This window comes from Schistocerca serialis, chromosome 6 (genome assembly GCF_023864345.2).
Source record: "Schistocerca serialis cubense isolate TAMUIC-IGC-003099 chromosome 6, iqSchSeri2.2, whole genome shotgun sequence".
NCBI classification, from domain to species: domain Eukaryota; kingdom Metazoa; phylum Arthropoda; class Insecta; order Orthoptera; family Acrididae; genus Schistocerca; species Schistocerca serialis.
Window position 1 is genome coordinate 345,923,219 of NC_064643.1, and position 27,051 is coordinate 345,950,269.

The window sequence follows — 27,051 nt, forward strand, 5'->3', positions numbered from 1 at the left end:
TTTTCGTGGCTGGTACATGCAGTTGGTTTATTGAAGCAGAATACAGTAATTAAATGTGGACGACGAATCTGAGACTGCCTCTATGGACACTTGACGGTGGGGCAGCACTCTGGGTACGGCTTGGACGTGTCCCTCACCACCTCACACGGAGGTGATGTGCCCACCGTACCGCACCTGCAACATTAGGGACCAGGATTAGTTCTCGGGTAACACATCGTCGCTTTTGCGGAATAAGTTTCGTTTCTTTACTAACCCATAAATCAGCACTGACCATTTACATTATCTGCTCACAAGTTTCCGGACCACAGTTAGTGTTCATTAAACTTGGCTGAGTCCCCCCCCCCCCCTCCGCCCCCCCCCCCCTTCGCCTTCATGACAGCATGAACTCTGCAGGGTACAGTTTCAATGCCGCTTCTGCGTTTCTGTGGAAGAAGAGCAGCCACTCTTTCTCAAAAGCCGAAACCAGAGAAGGTACTGGTGTTGGACGCCGGGGATAGAGGTTCTGACTCATCCCAAAGGTTTCCATTGTGTTGAAAGTGGGACTCGTGGCACACCAGCCCGTTGCACGCAAGTTCTTGTCCACAAACCATTGCCTCACAGGTGCTACTTTATGACAGGGCGTGTTGTCTCTGAACTATCCCTCTACTGTACACAAGGCTATAAAATGCGTTTATATTCTTCCACATTTGGCGTTTTCTTCAGCGCTGAAAGGAGACCACATCCTAACCAAGAAAAAGGCCCTCACACCGTAACACCACCTCCCCTGTAGTTTACTTTTGGCACAACACACGCTGGTGCCTAAAGTCCTCCATGCATTGGCCTAATGTAATCTCTTCCACCGGATTGGCACAGGGTATAGCGTGACTCCAATCATTTCCAGTAGCCGGCCGGAGTGGCCGAACGGTTCTAGCCGCTGCAGTCTGGAACCACGCGACCGCTACGGTCGCAGGTTCGAATCCTGCCTCGTGCATGGATGTGTGTGATGTCCTTAGGTTAGTTAGGTTTAAGTAGTTCTAAGTTCTAGGGGACAGATGACCTTAGAAATTAAGTCCCATAGTGCTCAGAGCCATTTGAACCATCATTTCCAGACATCCACTGTCCAGTAGTGTGGCTCTTTACACCACCTCAAGCGTCGTTTAGGACTGACAACGGAAATACGTGGCTTATGAGAAACCGCTCGACCGTTGTGGTCCAGTCTTTACAGTTCCCTACCCTCAGCCACTATGCTAGTTGGACTGCTGGTAGCCCTTTGGAACTCACGAGTGATTCCTTCCGCTTGTCCGATTTCTTAAACCACCTTCCTTAGTGCTTGACGATTCCTGTCCGCCAGTACATTACATCTACATCATACTCCGCAAGCCACCTAATGGTGTGTGGAGGAGGGTAATTTCGGTAACACTACCTGGTCCCTCCAACCCTGTTCCACTCCCGAATAGTGCGTGGAAAGAATATTTGTCGGTAAGCCTCTTTATTGGCTCTAATTTCTCGAATTTTCTCCTCGTGGTCAATACGCGAGATGTATGTGGGATCAAGTAATACACTACTGGCCATTAAAAGTGCTACACCAAGAAGAAATGCATATGATAAACGGGTATTCATTGGACAAATATATTATACCAGATCTGACATGTGATTACATTTTCAAGCAATTTGGGTGCATAGCTCCTGAGAAATTAGTACAGAGAACAACCACCTCTGGCCGTAATAACGGCCTTGATACGACTGGGCATTGAGTCAAACAGAGCTTGGATGGCGTGTACAGGTACAGCTGTCCATGCAGCTTCAACACGATACCAAAGTTCATCAAGAGTAGTGACTGGCGCATTGTGAAGAGCCAGTTGCTCGGCCACATTTGACCAGACATTTTCAGTTGGTGAGAGACTGGAGAATATGCTGGCCAGAGCAGCAATTGAACTTTTTCTGTATCCAGAAAGGCCCGTACAGGACCTGCAACATGCGGTCGTGCATTATTCTGCTGAAGTGTAGAGTTTCGCAGGGATCGAATGAAGGGCAGAGCCACGGGTCGTAACTCATCTGAAATGTAACGTCCACTGTTCAAAGTGCCGTCAATGCGAACAAGAGGTGACCGAGACGTGTAACCAATGGCACCCCGTACCATCACGCCGGGTGATACGCCAATATGGCGATGACGAATACACGCTTCCAATGTGCGTTCACCGCGATGTCGTCAAACACGGATGCGAACATCATGATGCTGTAAACTGAACCTGAATTCATCCGAAAAACTGACGTTTTGCCATTCGTGCACCCGGGTTCGTCGTTGAGTACACCATCGCAGGCGCTCCTGTCTGTGATGCAGCGTCAACGGTGACCACAGCCATGGTCTCCGAGCTGATAGTCCATGCTGCTGCAAACGTCGTCGAACTGTTCGTGCAGATGGTTGTTGTCTTGCAAACGTCCCCATCTGTTGACTCAGGGATCGAGACGTGGCTGCACGATCCGTTACAGCCATGCGGATAAGATGCCTGTCATCTCGACTGCTAGTAATACGTGGTCGTTGGGATCCAGCACGGCGTTCCGTATTACCCTCCTGAACCCACCGATTCCATATTCTGCTAACAGTCATTGGATCTCGACCAACGCGAGCAGCAATGTCGCGATAGGATAAACCGCAATCGCGATAGGCTACAATCCGACCTTTATCAAAGTCGGAAACGTGATGGTACGCATTTCTCCTCCTTACACGAGGCATCACAACAACGTTTCACCAGGCAACGCTGGTCAACTGCTGTTTGTGTATGAGAAATCGGTTGGAAACTTTCCTCATGTCAGCCACCGGCGCCAACCTTGTGTGAATGTCCTAAAAAGCTAATCATTTGCATATCACAGCATCTTCTTCCTGTCGGTTAAATTTCGCGTCTGTAGCACGTCATCTTCGTAGTGTAGCAATTTTAATGGCCAGTAGTGTATGTTATCCGATTCCTCCTGAAATTTGCTGTCCCGAAATTTCAACAGTCAATCTCTCCGTGATGCACAACGCTTCTCTTGAAACGTCTGCCAGCGGAGTTTGCTTAGCATCTCCGTAATGCTCTCTCCCCAGCTAAACGATCCCGTGACGAAACGCGCTACTCTTTGTTGGATTTTCTCTATCTCCTTTATCAGCCCTACCTGATAGGGATCCCAGATAGATGAACAATACTCAAGAATCGGGTGAACAAGCTCCTTATAAGCCACTTCTTTCGTGGATGGGTTACATTTCCTTAAGGTTCTTCCGATGAATCTGAGTCTGGTGTCTGCTTTTCCCATTATCTGCTTTATATGGTCATTCCACTTAAGGTCGCTCTATATAGTTTACGGCAGACGCTGTCTCCAGCTGATTGTCATCAATAGTGCAACTATACAGTAGTAGATATCTTTTCCTATGTATTCGCAAAATGTTACATTTATTTACGTGCAGGGTCAACTGCCACAGCCTGCACCAATCATCAATTCTCTTCAGGTCGCTCTGCGAATCCTTACTATCTTCTGGCGTTGCTACTTTGGCATAGACAACTGTAACATCTGCGAATAGCCTTAAAGAGCCTCCGACGCGTTCTACTAGATCATTTATATTCATTTTAAACAGAAATGGTCCTGAGCGACGTTTTGAGTCCTATCGGCAAGAAAGTCTTGGATCCAATCGCAGATCTGCTGCGACACTCCGTAAGCTCGTATTTTTTTCATTAGAAGGCAATGCGGGACGGTGCCAAATGCCTTACTGAAATAAAGGAACACGGTATCAACCTGAGCGCCGTTGTCCACTGTGCTGTGGATCTCAAGGAGGAACAGAATGAGCTGAATTTCGCAGGTTCTCTGTTTGCCAAATCCATGTTGATTTTTAAAGAGATGTTCATTTTCCAAAAAAGTCATTACTCTTGGCATAAAACACGTTCCACAATTCTACAACAAATTGACGTCAACGATATAGGCCTATAATTGAGTGGATATGTCTTACTGCCTTTCTTAAAATCGGGAATGACCTCTTTTTTCCAGTCGTTAGGTACCTTTCGTTGCTCAGGCGATCTACAATAAAATGCTGCTAGGAGGGGAGCAAGTTCTTTCGCATAATCTTTATAGAATCTTTTAGGTATCTCATCTGGATCTGACTTCTTTCCACTACTAAGCCATTGTAGCTGCTTTTCAATTCCGGGATTGAAAGGAGGGACAGTGCTACCACCATCCGCTGTGAAACAACTTCGGAACACCGAATTCAGTATTTAGGCCTTCTCTCTGTTATCTTCCGTTTCGCTGCCAGTATGGCCGAGAGAATGAATAGATGATTTTGACCCACTTATTGATTTTACATACGACCAAAATCTCTTAGGATTTTTACTCACGTCGGTTGGCAACATCTTACTTTCAAACTCATTGAACGCTTCTCTCATTGCTCTCCTTACACTCACTTTCGCTTCCTTCAGCTTTTGTTTGTCAGCTAGGTTTTTTCCTCTCTTGAATCAGAGATGAAGTGCTCTTTGTTTACGTAGCGCTTTTCTAACATGGGTATCTAACCATGGTGGATCTTTCCCATTCGTTAAAACCTTACTCGGAACATACTTGTCTAAGGCATATTGAACGATGCCTTTGAATTTATTCCGTTTGTTCTTCTCATCTTCGTCCTCATCACCGAATATTTGATGCTGACTGCTGAGGTATTCTGAAATTTGTATCCTGTCACACTTCCTGAGCAAATATATTTTCCTACCTTTCTTAACATTCCTTATACGACCTGTCGTCATAGATGCTGTCACAACCTTATGATCGCTGACACCTTCCTCTACGTTAAATAATTATATCCCCCTGATCTCCGTTTAGCCACGATTGTTCTTTCGCGTTTCCATTTCACACTCACATCAGCCGACTTGGGCAGCTTTAGGGGGATTGAACCGTCACTGATGTACTTTTTATATGAATAGTCAACGTTCGAAGTTACTGACATCTCCAGATTGATCCACTCTACTGTTACTGCCTCTCTACCGACAACACAATACCCCCCGCCTCATCTGACATCTAGTGGTTAATTCCGCATTACATAGAGGCGTCCGGATACTTGTGACCAAACAGCGTATTTTAGTTTCACCTCATTCCCTTCTCTATGTTGCCAGTGGCGATAAAATGTCTTCTGACCATAAACAATCGACCACGGACCTTCGATTGTTTCCCATTTAACCCCTTTCCTCTCCCCCCCCCTCCCTCTGACACACACAGACATACGCGCGCGCGCGCGCGCGCGCACACACACACACACACACACACACACACACACACACACAGAGGGAGGGAGAGAGAGAGAAAAAAGAGAGAAAGAGATGGGAGGCGGCTGGAAGCCTCTAGTCACAGTAAGTGACTAAACTTAGTAAGCACACAAAAATTTAAGTACGAAGTGCTGCAGGACTTACCCTACACGATAAATGTGCGGGAATGAGCAGCTGTACTCCACACATTGTCCTGGGACAAGCCATTTCTCGCCACTCTTATAGAAGTTGCCCGTGTTGGAGTCGAAGCACTGTCCTGGATGATCTGCAACAAACGGACGTAACTATAAGACGAATCCACATCTTCTAAATTAGAATAATGTAATCCAACCTGAGAGTAAAAATTAGAAAAATAGGTTATATTTCTCGCAGGACTGGAATTTCTTTAAAAAAATGGCGACGAACCTCGGCTTCGCAAGGTTAGCACTAAAGTAAATGGCCAGACACCTTGTATTGCGCAACGGCAATAAATAACTCGCAAGAGTAGTCAGACGCATTTGTTCGGATGTTTCAGCAGATTTCCGTAAATTCATTTTTGCGTTGTAGAGTTGGTGTCAACCCAAAGAAATAGTGCTCATCACGTCTTTCATGCGAAGCCAAATGTTAACGGAAAGGGTCGGTTTGTTTCCCGTTATAAACAAAATGATTTTTAAAGCGGAATTTTACGTGCCCATTCGATAGAGCGGTACCAGATTATTCTAGTGCGACACTATTTTTATAGATGTTCGTTAACAGGGACGTGAAACACGAAGAATAAACAGCATTCCAGCATTCTTGGCAGTAGCAGTCAACACGTGCCTTGCAGTGCTTGGGTGCTGCCAGTTGTGATTGAATTCTTCGTGTTTTGCTGTCGCTTTTAATACATACCGATAAAGCAAATATGGAACTGCACTATTCTGGGCTCTCTCTACCAAATGGACACTTAAAATTCTGCTTTAAAAATCATTTTGTTTGTAACGGGAAACCAGTCGACGCTTTCTGTTGACATAGGGATGCGCATGCTTTAATTTACAAAATATATAGATGGAAGATAGGTATAAACGTACAGTTTCCGGTGGAGCTTCTCTGTTCTCTAGAGTTGCAACGACTGCTTACGTTGCTGCTTTTCCCGTCATATAACGCCTGCTCTGTAGATGACCAGCCTATAGCCCCATCACTGCCACGAGAGGTCACTCCTAACTTCATTTCAACCTGGGACACACAACAATATACCGGAAACTTCCTGTGCCGGACTCGAACTCGGGACCTTCGCCTTTCGCGGGCTGGTGCTCTACAGACTGAGCACCACTCACGACCCATCCTCACAGCTTGGAAGACAGGAGACGAGGTACTGGCGGAAATACAGCTGTCAGGAGGGGTCCTGAGTTGTGCTTGGGTAGCTCACACGGTAGAACACTTGACTGCGAAAGGCAAAGGTCCAGAGTTCGAATCTCTGTTCGGCAGACAGTTTTAATCTGCCAGGAAATTTCATATCAGGACACACTCCGCTGCAGAGTGAAAATTTCATTCTGAAACATACGGGAATTTTACGTGCCCGTTCGATAGAGCGGCCTGCGCTTACTGCTTCTGCCATGCAGCAGCGCTGCTCAATAGCTGGTCGAGTACTGCTATTCATCTTCTTTCACTGTTCTTCTTAACACACACATCAAAAGAAGTTTTGCATCACCTCTTCCGAGAGTTCCGGAACCTGTACAGGAAACTGGAATAGAGGTCAACATAAACATCATTTCCGCCCTTTATATTGCTCATGAAAACCACACACTGTTGGACCACCATACAGCGAGATCTTCAGAGGTGGTGGTCCAGTCTGTTGTACACACCGCAATCTCTAATATCCAGTAGCACGTCCTCTTGCATTGATACATCCACAAGTTCATCACGACACTGTTGATCCAGATTGTCCCACTCCTCAACGGTGATTCGGCGTAGATTCCTCAGAGTTGTTGGTGTGTTACATCGTCCATAAACAGCCCTTTTCAGTCTATCCCAGGCATGTTCGGTAGGGTTCGTTTCTGGAGAACATGCTGGCCACTGTAGTCGATAGATGTCGTCATCCTGAAGGAATTCATTCTCAAGATGTACACAATGGGGGCGCGAATTGTCGTCCATGAAGACGAATGCCTCGCCAATATGCTGCCGATAAGTTTGCAGTATCGGTCGGAGGATGGCATTCACGAATCGTACACCCGTTACGTCGCCTACCATGACCACCAGCGGCGTACGTCGGCACCACATAATGCCACCCCAAAACATCAGGCTACCTCCACCTTGCTGCACTCGCTGGACAGCGTGTCTAAGGCGTTCAGCCTGACCGGGTTGCCTCCAAACACGTCTCCGACGATTGTCTGGTTGAAGGTATGTGCGACACTCATTGGTGAAGAGAACGTAATGCCAATCCCGAGTGGGCCATTCGGCATGTTGTTGGGCCCATCTGTACCGCGCTGCACGGTGACGTGGTTGCAAAGATGGACCCCGCCATGGGTGTCGGGAGTGAATTTGCGCATCAGGCAGCCTATTGCGCACTGTTTAAGTTGTAACACGACGTCCTGTGGCTGCACGAAAAACATTATTCGACATGGTGGCGTTGCTCTCAGGGTTCCGCCCAGCCATAATCAATAGGTATCGGTCATGCACTGCAGTAGTAGCCCTTGGGCAGCCAGAGCAAGGCATGCAATCGACAGTTCTTGTTTCTCTGTATCTCCTCCACGTCCGAACAACATCGCTTTGCTCACTCCGAGACCCCTGGACACTTCCCTTTTTGACAACTCTTCCTGGCACACAGTAACAATGCGGACGCCGATCGAACCGCGGTATAGGCCGTCTACACATGGTTGAACCACAAACAACACGAGCCGTATACCTCCTTCCTGGTATTTCTGGGCGCTGTTTCGATTACAAGCGAGGATTATTCCTATACGTCGGTCAGGGGCCTGAAGATGGCGTAGTAAAACGATGAAAGTGGTTGCCCGACAAAAGACGGGTGAAGGGCGTTTAATTTGACACCTTCGTTCTCCGTAAGTCCCACATTCATTTCTGCCGTCATTTCATGTGGTGTTGCTTGTTTCTTGGCACTGACGACTCTGCACAAACGCAGTTACTCTGGGTCGTTAAGTGAATGCCGTCGGCCGATACGTTATCCATAGTGAGAGTTAATGCCTGAAATTTGGTATTCTCGGCACTCTCTTGACACTGTGGATCTCGGCATATTGAATTCCCTTCAGATGTCCAAAATTTAATGTCCGATTCGGCCATTCCCAACAGCTATCCCGTGTTCAAATTCTGTTAACTCACGTCGTGCGGCCGTATCACCTCGGAAACCTCTTCACATGAATCACCTGGGTACGAATGACAGAACCGACAATAAAGTGCCCTTTTGTACGTAGTATATGCGATACTACCGCCATCTGTTTGTGTACATATCGCTATCCCATGACTTAACACCTCAGTGTATACGAAACGGGACGAACACATGAAACGTGCATTAGGTAATACGAATGGTCGGCAGGTTTGTTGATTCTGGAAAAGTACAGAGCACCTGTGAAAGCAGAAGAGAATAAAAATGCCGGTGCAACCAATTCAAGAGTTATTGCCCCAGCGTTTTATTGACCTTGTCAACTAGTCATGACGGCAGACATGGAACGAATACAGAAGCGCGCCGCTAACATCGTAACGGGACGGAACAGCCCACTCCTGAACGTGACAGAGACGTTCGGGAGACTGAAATGGGAATCTACAGGGTGTTACAAAAAGGTACGGCCAAACTTTCAGGAAACATTCCTCACACACAAAGAAAGAAAATATGTTATGTGGACATGTGTCCGGAAACGCTTACTTTCCATGTTAGAGCTCATTTTATTACTTCTCTTCAAATCACATCAATCATGGAATGGAAACACACAGCAACAGAACGTACCAGCGTGACTGCAAACACTTTGTTACAGGAAATGTTCAAAATGTCCTCCGTTAGCGAGAATACATGCATCAACCCTCCGTCGCATGGAATCCCTGATGCAGCCCTGGAGAATGGCGTTTTGTGTCACAGCCGTCCACAATACGAGCACGAAGAGTCTCTACATTTGGTACCGGGGTTGCGTAGACAAGAGCTTTCAAATGTCCCCATAAAAGAAAGTCAAGAGGGTTGAGGTCAGGAGAGCGTGGAGGCCATGGAATTGGTCCGCCTCTACCAATCCATCGCTCACCGAATCTGTTGTTGAGAAGCGTACGAACACTTCGACTGAAATGTGCAGGAGCTCCATCGTGCATGAACCACATGTTGCGTCGTACTTGTAAAGGCACATGTTCTAGCAGCACAGGTAGAGTATCCCGTGTGAAATCATGATAACGTGCTCCATTGAGCGTAGGTGGAAGAACATGGGGCCCAATCAAGACATCACCAACAATGCCTGCCCAAACGTTCACAGAAAATCTGTGTTGATGACGTGATTGCACAATTGCGTCCGGATTCTCGTCAGCACACACATGTTGATTGTGAAAATTTACAATTTGATCACGTTGGAATGAAGCCTCATCCGTAAAGAGAACATCTGCACTGAAATGAGGATTGACACACTGTTGGATGAACCATTCGCAGAAGTGTACACGTGGAGGCCAATCAGCTGCTGATAGTGCCTGCACACGCTGTACATGGTACGGAAACAACTGGTTCTCCCGTAGCACTCTCCATACAGTGACGTGTTCAACGTTACCTTGTACAGCAGCAACTTCTCTGACGCTGACATTAGGGTTATCGTCAACTGCACGAAGAATTGCCTCGTCCATTGCAGGTGTCCTCGTCATTCTATATCTTTCCCAGTCGCGAGTCATAGGCTGGAATGTTCCGTGCTCCCTAAGACGCCGATCAATTGCTTCGAACGTCTTCCTGTCGGGACACCGTCGTTCTGGAAATTTGTCTCGATACAAACGTACCGCGCCACGGCTATTGCCCCGTGCTAATCCATACATCAAATGGGCATCTGCCAACTCCGCATTTGTTAACATTGCACCGACTGCAAAACCACGTTCGTGATGAACACTAACCTGTTGATGCTACGTACTGATGTGCTTGATGCTAGTACTGTAGAGCAATGAGTCGCATGTCAACACAAGCACCAAAGTCAACATTACCTTCCTTCAATTGGGCCAACTGGCGGTGAATCGAGGAAGTATAGTACATACTGACGAAACTAAAATGAGCTCTAACATGGAAATTAAGCGTTTCCGGACACATGTACACATAACATCTTTTCTTTATTTGTGTGTGAGGAATGTTTCCTGAAAGTTTGGCCGTACCTTTTTGTAACACCCTGTATAGAAGAAAAGCGCCATCCGGAGAGTCTCAAGACACATCTTCGGCCTAGAATCTCACTGCCTGGAATAGAATTGTCTTCAGAGGTGAGTCCCGCTTTGAACTGAGTCTCTGAAGACACCCCCTGACAGCGATAGGATACCACACTGTTGCCGGCTTACGGCCAGACAGCCAGGACTGATGGTCTAGGGAGCCATTTCTTTTCTGAGCAGGAGTCTTTTGGTTATTATCTGTGGCACCTTTACAGCACGGCGGTACGTCGATGATATTTTACGCCCGGCTTTGTTGCCCCTCATGGCAAGCCATCCCGGGCTTACATTTCAACAAGATAACGCCCTCCACATAAGGCGAGAGTTTCTACTGCTTGTCTTCTTGCTTGCCAAACCATAACTTGGCCTGAAAGGTCGCCGGATCTCTACCCACTTGAGAACGCACTATGGGCAGTGCCCTGCAACCATCTCGGATCTTGGACGATTTGACGCGTCAATTGGACAGAGTTTGGTACAATATCCCTCAGGAGCACATCATTTCCAGGCCGAATAATTGCTTGCATATGGGCCAGAGATGGACCACTGCGTTACTCATTTGTTAATTTGTGAAGCTTTTTGTCTTTAATAAATCATTCAGTTTTTCTGGAATTGTAATCATTTGCTTGTCTGTACATGCACGTCACATCTGCCGATTTTTGTCTCGTTTGGATAATTCCTTCTTGGTACGCAGGTTTTTTTCATTTTTTTTCTTTTTCTTTTTCTTAGAGTGTATTGAAGGTTGTACAAAATTATGAATGAACATTGCTTATGAGGCATATGTTTCTAAAATTGTTTAAACAAAGAACTGTCTAGCACATGAACATTGGTGGCGCTACCTTATAAAACAGTACACACTCATCTGTAATGTGTACATGGTGGAACTTCTCTCTCTTCACAGTTCTTGACTGGTTACAGAAGATGGAGCATTATTCTTTGTAGTAACACGTATGTAAGTGTTCGAGTTGTCGCTTGCTAGTGGTTATTTTCACATAAGGCATATATAACTTTGTGAATGGAAAATTCAGTCAGTTTCTAGTATAGAGGGCCTGATGATGGCGTATTATATGGCCGAAACAGATAGCGTACAGAATAAACTGGAGATGTACTTAACAATCTTGATATTTTCACATTTATTAAAACGTGTTGAGGGTGGATGTTCTTCCCGCAAAGCCCAATGACTGACGAAAGAAAAATTTCGCATGAGGTATTAGCCCAGCTGGAAGAAATTTACCATAGTGGGCAAGGAGTGCAGTGCTGCGACTGTTTATGATGACGGTGTAGTGTAATGGAAAACGTCGAAAATGTTGTCTTTGAGTGGCTGCCGTAGTATTCAGGATGACTTGTATAGAAAGAATAGCATTGGTTTGATGAATAACAGCTTCCTCTAAATGTGTAAAAATTTTAGTGAAGATAATTAGGAAAACCAATCCTGTAATGTTCGAATAAAGTATTAGTGCTGTGCTGCCCGACACAATCACGTCGATTAAATGCCAGGGTCATTTTGAAAGTCATTGCAGACCACTCAAGAGCGAAGGTTACGGTCGTGTGATAAAGTTGAAATTCATGTCAATTGTGAGCTAGTCTTTAGACGTGACAGTCGTATTTGTGTTTGCTGGTTCACGTGGCTGTGTCGTGGGTAATTCAGTTCTAAAAAGGGGACTGAAACCGAGTCAGCTCGAGTTAAATGCTGTGACCACCGTTCGTACATCTAAGTCGAATCCCAATGTGGAAAGAACCCAACGGAAATTCACAATGCTTTGAGAGAGGCGTGCGGGAATAGTCTACTAGATCGTAGCACAGTATCACAGTGGTCTTTTCGTTTCCGTGAAGATCGGGTAAGCACAGAGCACAGCCCAAGAAAGAAAAGGCCATTGACTGCAACAGACTACAGCGTTGTAGTTAATGACATTTTGAGAGACGACCGACAAAAACCGTTGAGGAAACTGCAAGTGAGGACAGAATGTCTGTCACTTCACGTTTACATAATCGTAACTGAAAAGTTAAACATGAGATTGACTGCTACACCTCTCTCTCATACTTTCCAAACTAAATACCTAGGAATTACAGTTCCGAACCACTTAAATTGGGAGGAACGCATAGAAAATGTTGCGGGGAAGGCTAACAAAAGACTGTTTTATTGGCAGGACACTTAAAAAATGTAACACATCTACTGAGAAGACTGCCTATACTACACTTGTCCGTCCTCTTTTGGAATACTGCTGCGCGCTGTGGTATCCTTACAGACAGGATTGACGCAGTACATCGAAAAATTTCAAAGAAGGGCAGCAAGTTTTGTATTATCGCGAAATTGGGGAGAGAGTGCCACTGAAATGAAGCAGGATTTAGGCTGGACAACTTTAAAACAAAGGTGTTTTTTATTGCGGCGTGATCTTTTCACGAAATTCCAATCACCAAATTTCTCCTCCGAATGTGAGAACATTTTGTTGACACCGACCTACATATGGAGAAACGATCACCATTATAAAATAAGGGAAATCAGAGCCCGTACAGAAAAATATAGGTGTTCGTTCTTTCCGCGCGCTATACGAGATTGGAATAATAGCGAATTGTGAAGCTGGTTCGATGTACACTTTGCCAGGCACTTAAATGCAATTTGCAGAGTATCCATGTAGATGTAGATGTAACACACCTTCTGCATACCTTGCTGAAGTAGCACTGCCGGAAGAAAGAATGTTGGAGAGCGCTATAGCCCCAGCCGGAAGCAGTTTCCAAATGGTTCAAATGACTCTGAGCACTATAGGACTTAACATCTGAATCATCAGTCCCCTAGAACTTAGAACTACTTAAACCTAACTAACCTAAGAACATCACACACATCCAAGCCCGAGGCAGGATTCTAACCTCTGACCGTAGCGGTCGCGCGATTCCGGACTGAAGCACTTAGAACCGCTCGGCTACAACGGCCGGCTAAGTAATTTCCAGAATGATTTTGAACAAAGAGTTCAACGTCGTAAATTGGCTTCTCAGCACTGAGACTGTGAGACTGGTTGAACAAATCTTTGTTACTTTTAGGTATAAGTTGTCTACATGAATAATAAAACTATATCTAAATTTGGGGCCATTAGGTCCACATCACAGAAAAGTCAATTTGTGTTCCTAAATTATCAGTATAAATTTGACCGTAAAGATCAAGGACGCCCTTTGAGGTGTCCATAATGGTTAAGATAGGCAACTCATAAAAATTCCGAGCCTTTAAATCTTCTGGGGTTATACGTCCATAAAAAAGATAATAGCGGTTTAATTTAGAACCATGCGCGACGCTTTTTGTGAGGCACTTAATGTACGCTTATTACGTTCAGTTATGGTTTCACTGATATCAGATATGAAAACGTGCAGCTACCTCATTTTACACTCTTTCGCTCACTCCACTTTTATGTATACTCCCACTATTTGCATTCGAATAGTTAGTTGGTGTTTTTTAACAACGTGCTGGCGCTGTGAACGAGCGATTCTAGGCGCTTCAGTGCGGAACCGCGCTGCTGCTACGGTCGCAGGTTCGAATCCTGCCTCGGGTATGGATGTGTGTGATGTCCTTAGGTTAGTTAGGTTTAAGTAGTTCTAAGTCTAGGGGACTGATGACCTGAGATGTTAAGTGCTTAGAGACATTTGAACCATGTTATTTATTTATTTATTTATTTTTGATAACGTGAGATGAAAAGTCCAGGTACTTCATCTCCTTCTTATAATAGCTATTGTTCATATGTCAGTACAGTTCTCTGAGTTGTGTAATCGCTACTGTTTGCGAAATCCATTACACAAATCACGGTCAAGAAGGACTCTTTCACCTTTCAAAATCGATGTATAATAGAATCCGGTAACCATTATGTACAGCAGGAAGCTTCATACAAATCATTCACAGTTGTCGAGAGAAGAAATCTCCGTTACCTCCGCATTTTCAGGTAGTTCATCGTGTAAGGCATGTGCTGTATTATGTCAAGCCAGGTGGTGGAGGTTCCAGTCCTACCATGAGGCAAAAATACTTGGCGGTAGTGGGGTTCTTAGCATGGCAGTCGTGCACACTGACTTTTTTAAATAATTTATTATTATTTCTAAAAACAAATTACATTCCAAAAAATGAAGATCTTTATCTATATGTACGTTGACTAGTTCAATACGTTGTCAACTATGTTCAATAAGCAAAATAAATAAACAAATACCAAAAAAGTTACGTGATGAACACAATGTTGAAAAATCCATTGCAGTAAACAAATTGTGATATTCTGCGTGTATTGCAATATTTGTTTCTGAACTGTATGAAACCTACAGCAGACATAAATACACCACTGTCAGCAGTTATTTGAAATTGTAATATGTGAAAAGGCACTTCACTGAATTCGAAAACCACGTACTAATTGCATCTATATGAACTACGTTTACAAGTGAACATAAAATATCTCTGAAAAAGTTATCTAATTTATGGATGGGAATAAATTTTGACTAAAGTTACTGCTACTCAATTCCAGGCACAGTTATCCAGCTGCGGAGGATGACTTTCAAATTGTTCTTTATGTTAAATACATAGTTTAGGGTATCTATTCTCTAGTTCCTAACCTATTTATTTGCTTCTTCATCTGTACCATTCAGATTTTTACATATTTCTTGGTTCCATATTTTCCCTCGATTTACTGTTCATTCGGAACTTATACGTCGTGTAGTAGCTAACACAGATGACAAAGTAGAGTGCATAATCCCAGTGTAGACGCCCAGAATGCTTTAAACTTTGTCAGAAGCCCGATACGTGGATTCAGTTCTGTTATCGTTCCGTTTATTCAGCCACCACCTTGAAAACCAATACGTGGTACATGTAAGATCAAAAAAGGAATTATCTGAATAGACAGGAAATTAGTAGATGCGATCAACAGACAAAATATGATTCCAATTTCAAAAAAATTGGATGATTTATTCCAGAGAAAGAGTTTCACGAATTAAGGCAGTCAATAACGTTTTGTTCAAACAAATTTCGGGCTTGCAGCCGGTCGTCGTTCAATACTTCGCACGATATTTCAACTGGGCTGCGACGGCTCACCTGAAGATGACTGGCAGGCGCCCAGTTGAAATATCGTGCGAAGTATTGAACGACGACCGGCTGCAAGCCCGAAATTTGTTTGAACAGTCAATTCGCCGGGAAAATTTTAAAATTCACAATAACGTTTTGGTCTGCCTCTGGCCCTTGAGCAAGCTTTTATTCGGCTTGGCTTTGATTGACAGAGTTTCTGGATGCAGCATAGGGATAAGTCGACGATATTATTCTACGGCCTGTTTTGTTGCACTTCATGACAAGTCATCCTGGGCTTATATTTCAGCAAGAAAATGCCCTCGCACACACAGCGGCAGTTTCTACTGATTTTGTTCGTGCTTGCCAAACCCTACCTTGACCAGCAAAGTCGCCGGATCTCTCCCCAATTGAGAATGTTTCAATCACTATGGGCAGGGGCCCTCTAGCCATCTCGAGACTTCGACGGTCTGACGCGCCAGTTGTTCAGACTTTGGCAGGAGGATATCCAACAGCACTACCAGTCAACGCCATGCCGAATAATTCCTTGCCCAAGGGCCACAGGTGGACCAACGCGTTATTGACTTGTTCAATTCATGAAGCTCTTTTTCTTGAAGAAATAATCTAATTTTTTTGAAATTGTAGCCATTTGTTTGTCTGTACTTATACACCACATCTACAATTTTCCGTCTCATTCGAATAATCCCTGCGTGATGGTTAATTTGTGTGTGTATGTATGTATGTGTGTGTGTGTGTGTGTGTGTGTGTGTGTGTGTGTGTTGCATAAGCCACTGTAGACAGGGGTGGGATCACCATGCTCAAAACGTATTCCAATGCACTCGAAGGTGGAAAAATATCCGTTATCTTCGCCACTAACCAAACAACATTTTCCATCTTCATTGGTGTGAATGCAGTACGTGTAGTGTTTGCATTTTTTCTGCTTTGTATGTTTTCGTGATGTTAAGGACCAATAGGGATGAACTATCGTAAGGTCGGCCTCCATAAGTTTCTTAAAACTCGTTTAGGCCCCCGAAAAAAGAAGACTATTCGAACCATCATTAGGCATGTCGACAATCTCAGCACTCATATTTCATAGACGTATCGCTTATATAAGCGATAAGTGAAATGGTGAACACTATAGTAGGGCCGGCCGGAGTGGCCGTGCGGTTCTAGGCGCTGCAGTCTGGAACCGCGAGACCGCTACGGTCGCAGGTTCGAATCCTGCCTCGGGCATGGATGTGTTTGATGTCCTTAGCTTAGTTAGGTTTAACAAGTTCTAAGTTCTAGGGGACTAATGACCTCATACATTGAGTCCCATAGTGCTCAGGGCCATTTGAACCATCAATAGTAGGAAATATTCGTCTTTTGAAGGAGGCTATGTATTGAATTTCAGTCACCAGTACTTACATAACGGCAACCACAGATGGACCTGATGTGACTTATTATTACTTTGCCTGACGATCACAAAGATTTGGCACTATGTCCAGAGTACCAAGTTACGAGAAACGATTCCTTTCTCAGGCTCCAAGTGGTTTCCTGTTGAGAGCAACCGCAGCTGAAGTAACCATGTTTCAGAAATGAAATATCGGTTTTTCAGATGGTTCAAATTGCTCTGAGCAGTATGCGACTTAACTTCTGAGGCCATCAGTCGCCTAGAACTTAGAACTAATTAAACCTAATTAACCTAAGGACATCACACACATCCATGCGCGAGGCAGGATTCGAACCTGCGACCGTAGCGGTCGCCCGGCTCCAGACTGTAGCGCCTAGAACCGCAAGGCTACTCGAAATATCAGTTTTTGACCTGGTCAGTATGAACTATGACGCCCTGCTGTTGCCGGTAATAGTATTTTACCTTGAGAAGGTTGAGTACCCCTCTTATACGTATTAGGCGTGTGTACACCTCAATATGTGATTTGACATCACGAAACTGGTCGCGTAACTGTAAAAGTTCATATATAGCTGAAAGCGATTTTTTTCTGAAACATAACCTTCTCAGACTGTTTACGGCGATGGGGGCTGAAATAATGGTGTGCTTTAGGTATCTCCAGGAATTTCTCGAAATGGAGACGGAAGTAATAAAAATCCGTTGCGTCGTTAAATTTAAATCAGCGCTGCTGTTTGGTAGGTTATACAGGTTTGACTCGTTTAAAGATTATTAGCGGGGTGCAGTTTTGAAAAAGACTGTTTTCAAATGAGAAAATGACGCGACGCTTGGCAAAACTATCGAAAAGAGCAAAAACACCGCGCCAGTAGATTGGTAAGCTAGTGGTAGAAGTGGGAAAGAGGAAAAGATGGAGGTAGGAGAACGATGCAGAAGTTTTTCTCCGAGCCAAATTTTTTATCGAATTACAATTTTTTGTGATAGATTTTTTGAGACATCGGAAATTACGAACACAGGACTGTAATGATCGAAATCCGTTAATGTTGCGTTCATATTAGAGCTCCGCGAGAAACGTTTTCACTATGAACTCACTATGAACTCACATTTGAAGAAGCAAAGATGCTCTCTATGGATACTGACCGCGTAATAAACCGCGACCCATGTGAAGCGATAAGGTGCCCCTCCGACGTATTCAACACTTTTTTATATGAAGCTGATAACTGGTAAGTCACAAAGCCGGCTAACGAAGTTATCGGCTAAATGAAAAAAGCGAATGTTTCGCTGATTGGACAGTTCGTAGGCCAAAGGTCTAAGATGTACTCTTACGGCATAGAGTCGGGTCCATCATGTGGTGCACAGTGTGGTGCAATCAGAAATCGGGCTTTATCGCCATGACAATAAAAGGATCGTTTGTTAGGACGGAAAACTTTCGCTCATTATGATCAACAGAAATTTGTCATCTGTGTACTTCACATTTAAGGGCATAATCGCACCCGTCCCGTGGATCTGTTTGTAACATTCCATTATTTCTTTAGTCTTACGGTTTCTTCTGCTGTTGGTTTCACCGAAAAGGGAGTATGACATTTTTTTTTACTTCATGCGCATCTTAATCGTTCTGCGTTTAGTCCACAAGGAAAAAGAGGAAGGAGAGAGAAAGAGAGAGGACATGGACTACACAAAAAGAGACCGCAAGCGAATAGAGGGGCAATCTGACGTGTAACATGGCCACCAGAGTTCATTTAGTTCTATTATGTCCATCCTTGGATTGGAGGTTTGAGGTGTAATACCACAACCCCTATTGGAATCCTGTATCCCATTCCTGTCTCATCTCCATTCTCCCAAAGAGGGCATATATGTAATGTTCGTAATTTATACTTATTTAAACTGTTGTTCTGACATTGTTTACGCTGGGCCTCACTAGTATATAGAATGAAGTAAACACGTTGGGTTAAAAACTAATGTCCGATCACAATTTACACACAATACAAACTACAGGCACATAGTAGGAATAAAATTGCTACTGTATTTATGGCGTAACTAACGATTAAAGTTCCAATATTTCACGTCATCGAGAGACACCTATTTTTGTGTTTTGTTAGATCAGAAGTAATTTGTATCCCTGATAAAAATATGATGATGATGAATAAAAATATGACATGATGATTTTTCAATCAGGATCAAACAAGGTCATGTTCTAAATGGTGTCAGTTAATGAAACTGTAATTAAGACCATATAGAAAATGTAAAATTTTACTCTTACAAAATTTAATTAATAAAATCTAGGCCTTTCGTTCAATAAAACTAATCTCTCTGTTCACTTGAAAATGCTAGGATAACTCTCCTTTTTGTTAATAAAATAATGTATGCAAATTAGTGAAATATATTGTTGCAATGATAAAACATGTAAGTTATGGTCTTTATAGAAATATATTCTTTCCTGTCTTTGCTTGAAATTATTCAACGTTATGCCATGTAATTTTCTATGAAATTAGGGAAGATGTATAAAAAAACTTTAATTGTTAAATATGCAAAATTCAATATGTAACAGCACCAGTAATTGTTTGAAATCATATAAATAGCAGCGATTTGTAATCCGCCAGAAGGCAGTCTTAAGTCAGACTTCAGATGAGTTTTATGCATGTAGTTCGCCGCCAAACATCTAGCGTGCGAAATAAAATTCTTTGTGAACAAGAAGTACTGAAACTTATTCACACCATTACAAGACTCCCACGTGGCGATGCAGTAACATCAAGATGAACCTACGGCAGCATCAAGAAGCAGCACCACAGATCACACAAGATACGTATTATTTATTTGGTGGAACATATCCGTAATAAGATGTGGCATATTACAGATGGACTTTGGTCGTTCACTTATATAATTAAATGGAACAGCTACAGCCGTCCTTATGACGTCATTTGCCACACGGTTACCAGTTTCGGTGCTTCAGTGGTCCATCTTCAGGTCTTAACTCACACTGAGGGGGCTAATACCATCAAATCGACGGTTGAAGACACAAAATTGTGGTTACAGATAGTTTGCGAAAACCAATTAAGATGTTGGCCATTGATGCATCGTGTATACAGATGGTGTTAACCTCCTCAACATCAGCTAAGACCTGAAAATAGTGCACGGAAGCACCGAAACTACTAGCCACGTGGTAAATGACATCATAAGGACAGCTGTAGGTGTTCCATTTTGTTAAGAGAGTGCATTGATGTTCTTCGTGTTTAATGTTGTTACCAGGCCTGATAGGGCATATAAGAGGCTTGAGTGACAGCTGCGAAGGACACGGAGACGCCACGTACTCGTTTGGGACAGTATTGTCGGCAGCTGGCAGAGTTTGAAAGGCGCCCCATTGCGGGTCTCCACTTAGCAGGGTCATCGAATCGTGCAATATCGAGTTTGTGAGGCTTTCGGATGGTACAGTGATCCAATGTTGAACTGCATGGCAACGTCAAGGCAGGCACACTCATAGTCGAGGTTCCCGTCTACCGCATTTTATCACCAGAAGGGGAGAAGGTAGTATTGCACACCGACCACACACATCCACGCCTGCCATCCGAGAACAAGTAATGGACACCTTGCAACATTCTGGGTCATTCCGCAACACTGGTCAGAGACTAATAGCACAAAGAATTACCATCCCATGCGTATGCTGCCGTTAGTACGACAACATAGACTGACCGGGAAGCATGGCCTGCTGAAGAATGGCGTCGCATTGTGTTCAACTATGAATCGCGATTCTGCACTACCCCGGATGAATATCGTCGGAGGTTCCGCTGTTTCAACGTTTAGGAGAGGCGCAATGGTATTACTCCTGACCCATGTAACTCCTGGCGAAATGGTGCGGTAAGCAGTTGGGAAATTTGTGGTAAATTCCTACGGGAGCAAACTACTGACGTCATTGGTCCCTGGGCTTACACACTATTTAATCTAACTTAATGTAAGTTACGCTAAGGACAACACACACACCCGTCTCCGAGGGAGGACTCGGACCTCCGACGGGAGGAGCCGCGGAAACCGAGGCAAGGCGCCTCAGACCGCACGACTACCCCACGCGGGATGCTGTTGGGTTTGATTTCACGGCTGGTAGTGACTCAGGGTACGTCACGGACATCCTGCATCCTCACGTGTTACCTGCGATGTGACCTCCACTTTTGAAATGGGTAATGCCCATCCGTACATGATATGTGTCTCTATGAACTGTCTGCGTCATGTTGCGGAACTCTCGTGGTCAGACATAACCCCGAGAAAACACGCATAGGACCAAGAAGCTGGTAGAGCACTTTCCCGCGAAAGGCAAAGGTCCCGAGTACGAGTCTCTGTCCGGCACACAGTTTTAATCTGCCAGGAAGTTTCATACCAGCGCACACTCCGCTGCAGAGTGAAAATCTCATTCTGGAAACATCCCCCAGGCTGTGGCTAAGTCATGTCTCCGCAATATCCTTTTTTTCAGGAGTGCTAGTTCTGCAAGGTTCGCAGGAGAGCTTCTGTAGAGTTTGGAAGGTAGGAGACGAGGTAGTGGCAGAAGTAAAGCTGTGAGGACGTGGCGTGAGTCGTGCTTGGCTAGCTCAGCTGGTAGAGCACTTGCCAGCGAAAGACAAAGGTCCCGAGTTCGAGTCTCGGTCCGGCACACAGTTTTAATCTGCCAGGATGTTTCATATGAGCGCACACTCCGCTGCAGAGTGAAAATCTCATTCTGGACGCATAGGACCAGCTCGAATGTCAACACTGCCAGCTTGCCTCAGGAGAGAATACGACAGTTTCATGACGTCGTTCCCAACCGAGTCAGTGCATGCATCCAGGACAGCGGGAGTGCAGTCTCATTCTGGTAAGGCAGTTCATGCTGACAAGTTCTTTGAAAATTTGACACCGCGCAGGATTAGCCCAGCGGTCTAAGGCGCTGCAGTCATGGACTGTGCGGCTGGTCCCGGCGGAGGTTCGAGTCCTCCCTCGTGCGTGGATGTGTGTGTTTTTGTCCTTATGATAATTCAGGTTAAGTAGTGTGTAAGCTTAGGGACTGATGACCTTGGCAGTTCAGTCCCATAAGATTTCACACACATTTGAACATTTTTGAAAATTTTACTCGATATTGTGATCACTGTAACAGCATCACATATTCTTGCAAATCGTGAGGTTTCCAGTTCTGAGTGCTTCACTTTTTTTTTTTTTTGGCATTGAAGATAATTACAAATGGTTCCATAAAATTTCTGGCTGGCAGCCTCATAAATTCGACTTCTTCTTCTAATATTTCGACTGAATACCGTCCTGCCGTCTTCGGAGTGAGCGAAAATATGAAGATGCACATAAATACAGATCTTCGCAACAGAACATTGGGAGACAGTTGAATAGGTCGTTCAGGAAACACAAAATGGCGTGTGCGCTCACCAGAATTATTGCCTCTGGACTTACAGAGGTAGATGAAAATTAAAAACGTCAGTCGACGAATCCGGAAGACGGCAAAAGTCTTTTAACACAAGACTGTGTTCGATAAATCCAGGTGAAATTCAGGGTGCAATGTTGTATCTAGGGACCACTTCAAAGAATAATCGATGTTTTGATCATCTGACAGGACGATAATAATAACAAACACACGACTCCTATAAAAGGGCAAAGTGAACGCAGATCTAGTCAGCGTGGCAGCCCCGATATACAGTACCATTACAAGAAATCAAAAGTGTGTGAAATCTTATGGGATTTAACTGCTAAGGTCATCAGTCCCTAAGCTTACACACTACTTAACCTAAATTATCCTAAGGACAAACTCACACAGGGAGGACTCGAACCTCCGCCGGGACCAGCCGCACAGTCCATGACTGCAGCGCCTGAGACCGCTCGGCTAATATCGCGCGGCCCGTTACAAGACCCGCCAGGTTAGCCGAGAGCGTTAATGCGCTGCTTCCTGGCCTCGGGTAGGCGCGCCGGCCCCGGTTCGAATCCGCCTGGCTGACTACCGACGAGGGCCGGTGTGCCGGCCAGCCTGACTGCGGTTTTTAGGCGGTTTTCGACATCCCACTAGGTGAGTAGCGCGCTGGTCCCCACGTCCCGCCTCCGTTACACGACGCTCAAACATTTCCAACACGTTCGCACTGTTTCATGATTCACACTAGATGCAGACAGCCGGGGGTGGACTAATTTCATCCCAAGGGATACGGGGTGGCGGCAGCAAGGGCATCCGGCCACCCCTTCAAACTAACCATGCCAAAGCCGATTGTAACCACGCCGACCTTGCGAAGACTGCGGGACAAAGACGCAAGCGATAGACGGAAACAGTACTCTTCGGAATGCTGTCACGCCCTGGAAGTAATTACGATAGTGTCTCACAAGGCACGACACTTAATTACTGACCAAAACTTTTCTTAGAGAATACTCTTCGTACAATATCACTGTGATTATGTTTCTCATCTTAAAATTGGACTGTTCACTATTTCTATTTTTCTTCTTTTTTCACAGTTCAGCACACCTTCTTCCTGTTTTCATGCCTCATCTGTTTCAGTTTTTGACAAGCTATCCACTGGGCCATCTTACCACAAGATCTGAATGGGATGCTATGAGGAGTTTCCCATTTCAGTCTGGAAACCAAGAGTGCTGCCTGATTTCTGAATACAGGTTTATTCTTATTAACGTTTAAAACCTCCGAAGCGACGTATATGACGCTGAGACAAGTGATTTAGTATAAGACACACGGGGACGAAAATGTAGAAAAATATCCCAGATGCGGATGACAAATGTTTAACATGTGACGTCACCAGATAACGCACCTCTTCGAACCAGCAGCATTTGGGCTTGTCTACATCTACATCTTCATCTAGATGGATACTCTGGCAGAGGGTTCATCGAACCACCTTCACAATTCTCTATTATTCCAATCTCGTATAGCGCGTGGAGAGAATGAACACTTATATCTTTCCGTATGAGCTGATTTCCCTTGTTTTATCTTGGTGATCGTTCCTCCCTATGTAGGTCGGTGTCAACAAAATATTTTCGCATTCGGAGGAGAAAGTTATTGCACCTAATCTCGCCACTAGAGGGTAGTGCTCCGCTAGATTGATCCGTTTACGATTTTGCATTATCCAATGTGATACAGGAGTGCTCGCGGTAGTGGTAACACAAATGGTTCAGATGGCTCTGAGCACTATGGGACTCAACTTCTGAGGTCATTAGTCCCCTAGAACTTAGAACTACTTAAACCTAACTAACCTAAGGACATCACACACACCCATGCCCGATGCAGGACTCGAACCTGCGACCGTAGCGGTCTCGCGGTTCCAGACTGCAGCGCCCAGAACCACACGGCCACTTCGGCCGGCTAGTGGTAATACAAGACTACAATAAATTCAATTTACATTTAATGAGCTTGCAGATGATTATCAGGGTTATGGTGCTACTTGCAGCATTTTCGCAGAACGTTTCTCACAGCGGGTTTTACGTTCTCACATAAGGTTTGCAACCGTGACTCGTCCAATGCGTGAAACAGGGACTCTGTACTTAAGTAAACACTGAAGGCAAAAAAATATATTCAGGAAATGTAACACAGTCCTCACACGTGCTGTGTTCTGAAGTCGAAGTCAATTATCGGACAAGATGTGACGTATGAAATGATTTCTACTTTGTTGCTATATGCCAGCATTACCGTATCACAATGGATAATGCAAGAATGAATGTGTAGTACTGCCCCCTGATAGCGAGGGTAGAATGGACAAGCAAGAATTCTGCAAGTATAACGAGGCAAACCCTCTAGTAACATCACATTTTCGACATTTGTCACCCACTTTTGGAGTATTTCCAGACATTTGCGACCCCATGTGTCTTATATTAAAGTATTTGAGCCAGCGTCATCTACGTCGCTTCAGGGATTTTTAAACGTTAATAAGAATTACCTACACGTTGGCGTGTAAAGTGTATGAGTCTGGCGACATTCCATATAAGTTTCGGAAAAATATCATCCACACAATTCCGAAGATTGCAAGAGCTGACAAGTGAGAGAAATATTGCACAATCAGCTTAACAGCTCATGCATCCAAGATGCTGACAAGAATAATATACAGAAGAATGGAAAAGAAAACTGAGGATATGTTAGACGACGATCAGTTTGGCTTTAGGAAAAGTAAAGGCACCAGAGAGACAATTCTGACGTTGCAGTTGATAATGGAAGAAAGTCTGAAGAACAATCAAGACACGTTCATAGGATTTGTCGACCTGGAAAAAGCGTTCGACAACGTAAAACGGTGCAAGATGTTCGAAATTCTGAGAAAAGTAGTTGTAAGCTGCAGGGGGAGACGGGTAATGTACGATATGTACAACAGCCAAGAGAGAATAATAAAACTGGACGACCAAGAATGAAATGCCCGGATTAAAAAGGGTTTAAGACCGGGATTTAGTACCCCCACACACACACACACACTATTCAACTATCCAATGTGCTCATCGAAAAGCAGTGATAGTAGTCAGAGAAAGGTTCAGTAGTGGAATAAAAATTCAAGGTGAAAGGATATCAATTATACGTTTCGCTGATGAAAGTGAAGAAGAATTACGTGATCTGCAGAATGGAATGAACAGTCTAATTAGTACAGAATATGGATTGAGAATAAACTGAAGAAAGACGAAAATAATGAGAAGTAACAGAAATGAGAACGGTGAGAAAATTAAGATTACGATCGATGTTCATGAAGTATATGAAGTTAAGGAATTCAGCTACGTAGGCAGCAAAATAACCAATGACGGACGGAGCAAGGAGGACATCAAAAGCAGACTAGCACTGGGAAAGAGGGCAGTCCAGGCCAAGAGAGGTCCACTAGTATCAACCGTTACTTCCAGGAAGAAATTTCTGTGAATGTACGTTTGGAGCACAGCACTGTATGGTAGTGAAAATAGACTGTGGGAAAACCGGAACGGAAGGGAATCCAAGCATTTGAGATGTAGAGCTACAAACGAATGCTGAAAATTAGGTAGATGATAAGGTGGGGAATGAGGAGGTTCTGTACAGAATCGGAGAGGAAAGGACAATGAGGAAAAAACTGACAAAGAGAAGGGACAGATTAATACGACATCTGTTAAGAAATCACGAAATGACTTCCATGGTACTAGAGGGAACTTTATAGGTAAAAAACTGTAGAGGAAGATACAGATTGAATACATAAGAAAATAATTGAGGCCGTAGGTTGCAAGAACTACTCTGAGATGAAGAGGTTAGCACAGGAGAGGAATTTGTGGCGGGCCGCATCAAACCTGTCAGAAGACTAATGACTCAAAAAAAAAAAGAGAGAATCTTCTTTTGTTGTGTGTGGTTGTCTAAGTAGTCCGTCCCGATAGCTGAGTGGTCTGCGCGGCGGTCTGTCACGCCAAGGGGCCCGCGTTCGATTCCCGGCTGGGTCGGAGATTTTCTCCGCTCAGGGACTCTGTGTTGTGTTGCCCTCATTATTATTTCATCATCATCAGTGGAAGGCAACGGGAAACCACCGCTGGAATCACTTCCCTAGACGCTCATGCGGTGGACATCTCTGAATGGGCTTTCCCCATGACAAGACCTGCCGTAAGGCAGAACACAAAGTTTTTAAGTTGTCTAAGTTACTTCACCCTGTATTTAGATTAGTGATGAACGAGTATAGGTTTGCTCAAAAAGCTGGAGTTATGGTACATCGCAGCGCCGTTCATATGAGATAACCGTATAGTATTAATGGCCGCATAGTGCCAGCCTTTTTATTTGAGGAAATTTAGGCGACTTGAGCTTCAGTGATGATGAAAGAATGATAAGGACGACACAACACCCAGTCTCAGAGGAGAAAATCTCAAACGCCGACAGCAATGGATCCCAGGTGCCCTGCATCCAGTTACGGAGGCGAACGTAACGTCGTTTCATGTTACGGATGGCACGAATAAGAGCGTGGTTGCTTACGCGGACACTCGGTGACGACCTGGATGCTGACGTCGGCGTGAACCGTGGCCAGCAGCACGGCTGCGCAGAAGGCGGCGAGCAGCGCTGTCGTGGTCCTCATGGTGCGGCGTTGGCGTGTCTTCTGGCGTCGCAGTGGCTGCCCGCTTCTTCCTGCGTAACGCCCTCCGTG

At 44.6% G+C, this 27,051-nt stretch overlaps 1 protein-coding gene across 1 annotated transcript; it reads right to left on the reverse strand.

The window, feature by feature from the left end:
- On the reverse strand, positions 1-27,051 carry LOC126484532 (venom toxin OcyC11-like). The gene is made up of 3 exons (XM_050108080.1): positions 26,883-27,051; positions 5,397-5,517; positions 1-174 (listed from the first exon to the last, which is right to left on the reverse strand). Exons 1-3 carry the CDS (start codon positions 26,980-26,982, stop codon positions 81-83), a joined length of 315 nt encoding a protein of 104 aa, XP_049964037.1. The 5' UTR covers positions 26,983-27,051; the 3' UTR covers positions 1-80.